The 8955-nt window shown below is 36.8% G+C and overlaps 1 protein-coding gene and 1 pseudogene across 1 annotated transcript in view; both read right to left on the bottom strand.

The window, feature by feature from the left end:
• Nucleotides 1-8290, bottom strand: part of CKAP2L (cytoskeleton associated protein 2-like) — a 45473-nt gene extending 37183 nt beyond the window's left edge. Inside the window, exons 1-3 of the mRNA XM_006903142.1 lie at nt 8260-8290; nt 7397-7463; nt 5695-5746 (exon numbers count right to left, since the gene is read on the bottom strand). Of these exons, the coding sequence (XP_006903204.1) occupies nt 5695-5746; nt 7397-7463; nt 8260-8290 (150 nt within the window). The remainder of the gene's footprint in view (nt 1-5694; nt 5747-7396; nt 7464-8259) is intronic.
• Nucleotides 2498-3346, bottom strand: LOC102871499 (annotated as a pseudogene).
• Nucleotides 8291-8955: the final 665 nt, after the last annotated feature.

Below are 8955 nucleotides of genomic sequence, written 5' to 3'. Positions count from 1 at the left end.
AGGGACAGCGCAGGAGGGGAAGGCCCTCTATGAGGTGGATTGATTCAGTGACTGGGATAATCGGGATGGGAGGGTCAGAGACAGTGTGATTGGCACAGGACAGAGCAGAGTTTAGGGCTGTTGTACACAGGGTCGCTATGAGTCGCAAGCGACTCGACGGCACATAACAACAACAACAACATTGTTAGGTTGGCGGCACTTAGTTTTAAGGAAAAATATAGTCTCCAGAGATTGAACCTTTTTGAGGATGATTGGCCTAAACGAAATAAAAGCCATATAGAGACCAAGAAAGGGGCCTTTTTTCACAGTGTCATGCTGTGAGAAGACCTGTGCCTTAGCCTTCCCTCTTTTTCTGACCTCATTTCCCCATGTCCCTGCTTTCTTTCTGTGTCTGGTTTGCAACACAGTATAAAATTGTAATGGTATTATTTACACAGTAGGGTTGTGTGTTTTTGTTTTTTCTTTAAGGAAACATCTTTATTATAGAAATTTGGTTACTACCCAAGTACTTATTCTTGTAACCAATCACTACATTATCCAGCAATTATCTAGGAAAAATCAATTTAGGTAATCTTTTAACTCAATATGAAAGATATAAACATTCAAAGGTCTCAATTTAAACTTAACTCTTCCCAAAAGGTCATTGAGGTTCCTCATCATTCCTCAGTCTAAGCCCCCTTTTCTTTTTTTTAAATTGAGATTTTAATGAAAGTTTACAGAGAATTTTAATTTCCATTCATTCATTGTTGCACATTTTCCTCCCTGTCCCCCCTTCCTCCCAGTTCACTTTTCTTTTTGGAAAAAAACATCCTTTGTTATACAGTTCCCCACTTCCTGCAGTTCACTCTGGACTCATATCATGCCATGCCAATAAAACCTAATAATATATTCCTTTTATACAGTTCTCTCCCTAGTCTGCTTCAATGCTGTGTACTTTATTTATCCCCTCTTTTCTTAGTTTTCCCTCAACCCCCACGGCAGTCCTGTTTTATAATAGTGGCATTATGCAGTATTTGTCCTTTTGTGACTGAGATATTTCACTCAGCATAATGTCCTCCAGGGTCACCCATTTTGTATAATATTTCATGAGTTCCTTGTTTTTCAGTGCTGCATGGTAATCCATTGTGACTATACCACAGCTAATCTAAGCCCTTTAGAGTTGACATTATCAGCAAGTAAAGGACTTCAGCAGAGGAGCTTCTCGTACACAGTATTTTTAATTTCTCTTAAATTTCATGATTCTTTTCCCGGCTTCATTTATTCATTGTTGCAAATTTTCTCTGACACCCCCCCCCCAAAGCACTCCTTGTTCCAGATTGTTATCTTACTTATTATCTGCTTCATTTTAATCTTATGACTATCCCAAGTAGATAAGATAGACAACTTAAAAGATGACTGAAGTCAGTACTCTGTATCAAGAAAACTAATCTAACCTAGTGCTTTCCAATCACTGTTCATATCATAGACCTATTTTTTTCTTATGTAGTTTCTTTTTTTGAAAATTGTATTTTATTAATTTTAATGTATTTGTAATTGTATTTTATTAATTTTAATGAACGTTTACAGAGATTTTGGATTTATATTCATTCATTGTTACATTTTTCTCCCTGCCTTCCCCTCTCCCTCAGTTTGCTCTTCTCTTCTCTTTGAAAAGTAAAAGAAAAAGTCTTTTATTGGTATATAATCATCCCTCCCTCCTCCTCCAGTACACTCCACTATGCAACCTTCATTCTGAACTCCTGTCATAACCATAATACCCAATTATATATCGCTTTTAAACTGTTCTCTCCCTCATATTTTCTGTCCTGATCAAAATGTCAAAGGTGTGTTTTCTTGTTTGGGTGTGAACTGCTTGGGCCTGGCTTTAATTGTTTTCAGTCAAACATTCTTCTAAGGAGTATTTGCTGTACAGAGGTAAGTGGTTGCTGTGATGCTAAACACTGTGATACTGATGTGTCAAATGTGATAATGGTTACCCATGGTGGATAGTATTTGGCAGAGCTCCCAGATTAAAACAGCTCGGAAGCAGTTGTGGCATTCACTTCTGAAATATCTTTCCTCCAGAAACTCTATGAACTTAGAGAAATGATGATAGTTATAATACAGGGTTCAGGACTTTCATTCATAGGGTCACTGTGAGTCGTCTACAACTCGATGGCACTACACACACACACACACACACACACACACACACACACATGTTGTTTGCTCTTGAGTCAATATGAATGGTGACTGAGTCATAAAAACTTACTAAAATTTGTTTCAATGTCTCATTTTGGGGAAAGCTATATCAGTTATACTTTAGATCTTAGATAAACTTACCATTTTTTTTTAAATTTTAAAATCATTTAAGATAATTTGCAATTATTTTGCTGTCATTAGTAATTTGGGCAATGGACCCACAGTGTTTCTGACAAGGACAGAATTAAGCATAATGAAAGGAGCTGGCTTAACTTTTCTTCTTTACCTCTTATCTGAGGATGACACTTAATTTTCATTAATCCAGAGCTGTAGCACCAGTGATTATTTCAATCAACTCCTTTGTGATAACAGCTTGGGGGGTATGGTTGAATGTAAAGTCAGTTTGTTGATGATCTCCGAGGCATTCTTACTGGCATTGTCCATAGCTGTCATCCTTGCACTTTCTTCACCAGTGGTGGTTTTCTTCAGAGAGTAGTAGATGATGTTTGCCAGAGTGTATTCTTGGTAATTTTGTAGCACATAAGCATGAATATCATCATAGATACTCGTACTTTCAGCACTAAGGTATGGTATTAAGGGAAAATATTGGCTTTTCCCCCATCAGTCTTATAAAAGATGACAGACCTGAATCGATTAAAGATGATGAATCCTTCATCAAATTCATAATCAGAGTTCAATTCAAGGGCAATAACTGATGCATCTCCAAAATTAGGAGGCTTCCTTCCCACTTCCTTAAATGTCAGAAATTGGTCAGAATGAGTCCTATGCAGGATGCCCCTGATTTTATCTCCAAACCCAAAAATCTTAACTTCATTTCTAGCTGCTGTAAGCGTGGCTACCTCACTTTTCATCTATTTGGCAACTGAGGAATGAACAGCACCACAAAGCCCTCAATCTTAGGATACACCTATAATGAGGTGTTTCTTCTTGCCTTCAGGAGCTTTTTCATAGAAAGCCAGCAATCCGACTCCATATACCTGAGCTAGTTTCAGCTCCCTTTCTGCTCAGGCATATTTTGCTGCTGCTACCATTTTCATAGACTTGATAATTTTCTGAATGTTTTTTACTGACTTCAGTCACCTGTAATATCTTTCAAAGTTGCCATATTTTGAACGTGGGTCCACTGTGGCTGTACAGCCCAGGCTGAGATCTTGTGATGGTAAATAATGCTGCTACAAACACTGGTGTACAAGTCTCCGTTGGTGCCTCAATTCTCATTTTCTTGGGATATATTCCAAACAGTGGGATAGCTGGGTTAATATGGAGTTTTTATATTCAGCTTTCTGGAAGGCTAATTTCTTCAATACTAAAACTTTACCATGTTTTACCATGCCTTCAATATGGATTACATTTCAAATCAAGAAAATAAAAATCTTCATCATTGCACCAACAGGCAGCATCATGATAGATGAAGAAATGATTAAAACTACCAGTTATTTCATCCATAATCAAGAAATCCAAACACATGTTGTATTGGGAAAATATCCTGTCAAGGACTGCTTCAAAGTGTTAAAGAGCAATGATGTCAGTTTAAAAAGTAAGGGGTACTGTGCCAACCATTGGCATTTTCTACACCTGCTTCTGAGTGTAGCTTGATATTTTGTAATTGAGAGCTCATTTCAAAAGAAGAAAACATTAAAGCAAGGAAAAGTGTCACTAAAACATAAAAAAAGAAAAAAGTAAGGTGCATCCAATCCAAAGCATAATCATTTCAATTACTTGCTATGCAGCTGAAAGCTAGACAATGAATAAGGATGACAGAAGAAGAATCAATGTCTTTGAGTTGTTATGTTGGAGAAGACTATCCCATGGACTGTCAAAAGAACAATTATGTCTTAGAGACAGCTCAACCAGGGTGCTCTTTGGAGGCAAGGATGATCAAGTTACATTTCTCATACTTTGAGCATGTTGTTAGGAGGGGCCAGTGCTTGGAACAGAGCATCATGCATATAAAGGAGGAGGGTCAGCATAAAAGAGAAAGATCCTTAACAAGATGACTCTCAATACAGTGATTGAATGAATGGGCTCAAGCAAATCAGAGATGGTGAGGATCGAGCAGGAAAGGACAGGTTTCAGATCCCTTGTTCATAGGGTCAATGAGTCATAGTAGACTCAATAGCACTAACATCACCACCAACCACCACTCACAATCCAGCTTAATTGAATTAATTAGGAAGCATATTCTAGTTTAGCAGTTTGGAAGATCCAACACAGATGTGGTCTTTTAATGACTACCGAGTTGTTTAATAACAGAATAACAAAGCAGTTAAGAGCACAGGCACTCATTTGTGCCACTTAATAGCTATATGACCTTGGGAACCTTTCTGTGATCATTTCCCTCATCTATAAAATGGATATACTTAAAGGTACAAATATCTCATTAAGTTGTATGTGGACTCAGTGAGCTCATACAGATCAAAAGTGTCAGCTATGTTCTAAGTATTTATTGTACTATTATTAAACTAAGTATAACACTAGCTATTAAGGGGAGCAAAGACTACTTACGGGTGTTAATTTTGGTCAGCCACAATATGCTATCTTTTAAAATATGTGATTTTTTTAATTTTAAAAATAGGACGGATAACCCAATTACAAAATGGGCAAAAGACACGGAAAGACTTTTCACAGAGGAAGACATTCATGTGGCAAACAGACACATGAAGAAATGCTCAAAATCACTGCCAATGAGAGAGATGCAAATCAAAACTATAATGAGATTTCATCTCACCCCAGTAGCAGGGGCAAAAGTTTACAGCAAGCAATAAATGTTGGAGAGGATGCAGAAAGATAGGAACTCTCATACTGTTGGTGGGAGTATGAAATGGTACAACCATGCTGGAAAGCAGTTTGGCGCTTCCTTAAAAAGCTGAACACAGAATCCCATATGACCCAGCTATTCCATTGCTTAGGAATATACCCCAAGAAAAGCAGAACTGAGACACAAATGGAGATTTGTACATTGATGTTCATAACATTATTATTAACTATAGCAAGAACATGGAAACAGCTCAAATCAACAAACAACTGGATTGAGAAATTGTAGTACATTCACATCATAAAATACTATTTGGCACTCAGGAGCAATGATTTTAAAATATACTATATAACATAGGAAAGGCTATGGAGCATTATGCTAAGTGAACTTACTCAGGCTCATAAGGACAAATAGTGCATAAGGATATTATTGTAAAAACAGAAGGGTAACTAGTAATATTTGTATAAATGTCCCAAGAGAGAAAGTGAGAGAGTAGGGGGGCTGAGTGGGAGATGGGAGGGGTCAGAGTTTGGTGGGTGGAGAGAGAGTGTCAAGGAATTAGGAAATATCCAGTGAGGTTCTGAAAAGACAGAGTAATAATGGGCATAGATTAATCATGATTAATTTTGTAAGACACAATATGTGGGATGATTGCATGAAAAACAATGTGAATGAAAAATACCTAAAAAACAAACAAATGAAAGTGGGTATTTTAAAAAAGATTAGTTTCTACTCACAGATTTAGAAGGTACAGGATTTGGGAAGATATTGTTAACTCTTAGATTAGGCCTGTAAAAGACAAAATGATATTAAGCCTTAGTGTAGAAAACTCAAGACTTAGCACAAATAGCGACTAGAATTATTATAATTCGCATTTTAAATTATTAGAATTTGTGGATATGATAAAATAATTCAGTATGTAGTAAAAAGTTTCCCGTCTTGTTGCTATTTTCTTCCATAGAGAGCATAACTGCTTTTTGTATGTGTGATCCTTTGAGAGATATCTTATGCATAAAGATAGCAGTCTATCAATATTTATGAAATATGTGCTCTACTTATCTGCATAGTCTTATTCCTTTAGTCATCATTTCCTGAATATAGCAATGTAGTATGTCTTGGAGAGAAAGTGCCAAGTAAGATAATAAAATGCTTATTTATAAAAATTCCTTGGTTTAAGTGTCTTCAAATAGTTAATTTTCAGGAGAGAAAAGTAATACAATTAAAAAAATCTGGGATATATATAAAATTAATTAAGTTAGAGAGTTAGAGTTTTTTTTAAAAGAGGAAAACATAGAAGGCTTTAATCTTTCCAGACCAAAACCAATTGCCAGACTAATAGACACTTTGTGATTGATGTCCTATTTGAAGCCAGCCTCTCCCATAAAAAATATAAGTCCTGGGAGGGTGGGGAATCTTTTAATCTTGTTACTCATCTATCTCCTGCATCTACAGTGACTGATGTATCACAGGCTGTTACTTTGTGACCTTGAGTGGATTCCAGTTCACAGTGACTCTACCAGACAAGGAGATATGTGCCCTCTGAGATTTCCAAAACAATAATGTTCCTGGAAGCCAACTGTCACATTTCTTGTCTGTTGGATTCTGGTGGGTTTGAACCACTGGCCTTTCAGTTCACAGCTTAGTGTTTAACCACTGTACCACCAGAGTTACTCTTTGCAGGTTGCATTTAATACTTGAATAAATGAATTTTCTTCACTTAGTAAAGGAAACAGAATTTTTAACATTCATGGTGCTAAAAACACCCAAAACACAACCTAAAAACAATGTATACAACCTTTGTAAGTAAACCAGTATAAAATAAAAATTTTATAAAAGAAAAAGAAAAAAGCAGAAAGCTAATGAAAAAAGAATGTAAAATACAAATTCAGCTTGTGAAAAGGGGAGAAAGTACATGAATGCTAAACAAATAAGAGCATTAAAAATATGTCAATGAAATATAAAAAGGAAGTGATCACATTCTGTCCACCTGAAGGTTAAGTGCTGAATAGGTAAAGGGCATTGTCAGGAAGGAGGATGCTGGTATGCTGCTGCTGCTGGCTGATCGTAACTGCTCTCCTCTCCGAGGAAGAAACAGCAGAAACAGGGCCATTCAATTTCTTGAAGAAAATGGCATTACTGAGAATCACTTTTCCAGGAAAAGAAGGAGTAGCAGGAAAAACTTCCAACACAGGTAAGTTATACTTTAAACATTCCCCCTCCTTCCTCTGGAGTCCACCAGCGTTTAAAAGCTTTGCCAGTGGACTAGGTACTGTCCAGGAGTTTTTGCCATGCCTGGTGTCACACCCTTTTATTCATAGATTCCTCATGTAGCCTGAGTCGACTCTGAAAACAAAAGAACTATGTTTTGAAAAGCTTAAGCTTCTGTTAGTAACAGTAACCAGAGCAACAAAGCTTGTCCAACTGTGGAAAGAAACTCACTTGGCGTTCTGGCACTTCAGCTTGCCCTTGGCTGCCAGATACTCCTGGAGCTGTCTCTGCCGCTCCTCTGCAAAACAGGAAGCAAGCAGACAGTAGAACTTGAGTGTGGGATTTTAGCCACTTCATTTACATTATGAAAGATGCCATTTTTCCAGAATAATTTTGGCATTGACCAATATTGAAAGTCCTGTAATCCTGTCAATTTTCCTAAAATTAATACTGTTGTTGTTAAGTGCTGTCAAGTCAAAGGCGACTCATAGCAACCCTATGAATGAAAGTCCTGAACACCTGTGTGACTTTCATCCTTTCTCCAGGTTCATAGGGTTTCCAGAGGCAAGCTATTATGGAAGTGGATGCTACTCCTGCTAGTACTAGCATTAATACTAACAATAATATAATTTATTGAACATTTAAATTTCAAGTCCAATCCTAGCCATATATATTTATATTAATCAGTGAAATCTCATAACAATTCTATCATGTATTTTACAGTGTGAAATAAGTTATTTGCCATCAAGTTGGAACAGACTCAGCTGAGTCTAACCCTCTCCAGCACATTTTCAGAGCCAGTAAATTTCCTGGGAGAAGATTGCCCTTCTTTCTCCCCCCAGCATAACTCCTTATCACCAGCCAATCAGAGCTCCTTAGTCTGAAACATAGAGAAGGTAAATAACGTTCATTTCACATATTGGCAAAGCCAAGATTTGAAATTGGTTTTTCAACAGCAGAGATCTTGCTAATAATAGCCAACATTCTGAGCCATAACATGCTGTGCTTTGCGTGGAAATTGTGCCATCTGAGATGGTGAGGGAGGCATGGTCTTATTTTTTTATTTTAATTTTTTTTCTGACAGGAATATTTACTTTTACTTACAAACTCTGACACAGTTTCCATTAGGACCAACGATAAACAGACTAGGTTAGAGGGCTCATGGCAAATACATATGAGTCACTTCCAATGCAAGCTTTTAAGAAGGGATGGAGAGGTTTCTGTCCTGAAGTTTCAAGCTACTGGTAGAAGTAAGACAAACAAAAGTTACTGTGATATAAGAAATATTGGTTATAAGAAACACTGGAAGCCATTAAGAAATCAAATACTCTAGAGACAGGGAACTAGAAGAAACATATCAATGAGGAACAATTTGAACCACTATGAAAGAAAATGCAAAAGATGAAAGAATTGAAACTATAGATAAAAAGGTACAAAAACTTAAAAAAATATCACAAGACAGAGAGGATCTAGCAAACATAATAGTGGAAATAACAGAAAAGCATGAAAACGCAACCCAGAATAGCAAGACAGAAATGTACTGGAGGTCAGCTATGCATTGGTTCCAATTCTATGGTACACAACAACAACAATTAACCAAAGGATAGGTCAACTAAAAAGAAACTTAAAGATGTAGAAAATGTTAAATCAGCCAACTTGAACTTGTGGATGTATTCAGGGTACTGTACCCAAGTAAAACTCAATTAGCTTTCTTCTCAAGTTCACATTCTCCAGAATCATCATATATAAGGGCTCAAAATAAGCCTCAACAAATTAAAACACGGAAATAA

The sequence above is a fragment of the Elephantulus edwardii genome, unplaced genomic scaffold (genome assembly GCF_000299155.1).
Source record: "Elephantulus edwardii isolate Elephantulus edwardi_28Jun2011 unplaced genomic scaffold, EleEdw1.0 scaffold00519, whole genome shotgun sequence".
In the NCBI taxonomy this organism is placed as follows: domain Eukaryota; kingdom Metazoa; phylum Chordata; class Mammalia; order Macroscelidea; family Macroscelididae; genus Elephantulus; species Elephantulus edwardii.
Note: the sequence above shows the minus strand (reverse complement) of the source record. Positions and strands in the feature narration are given on the sequence as shown.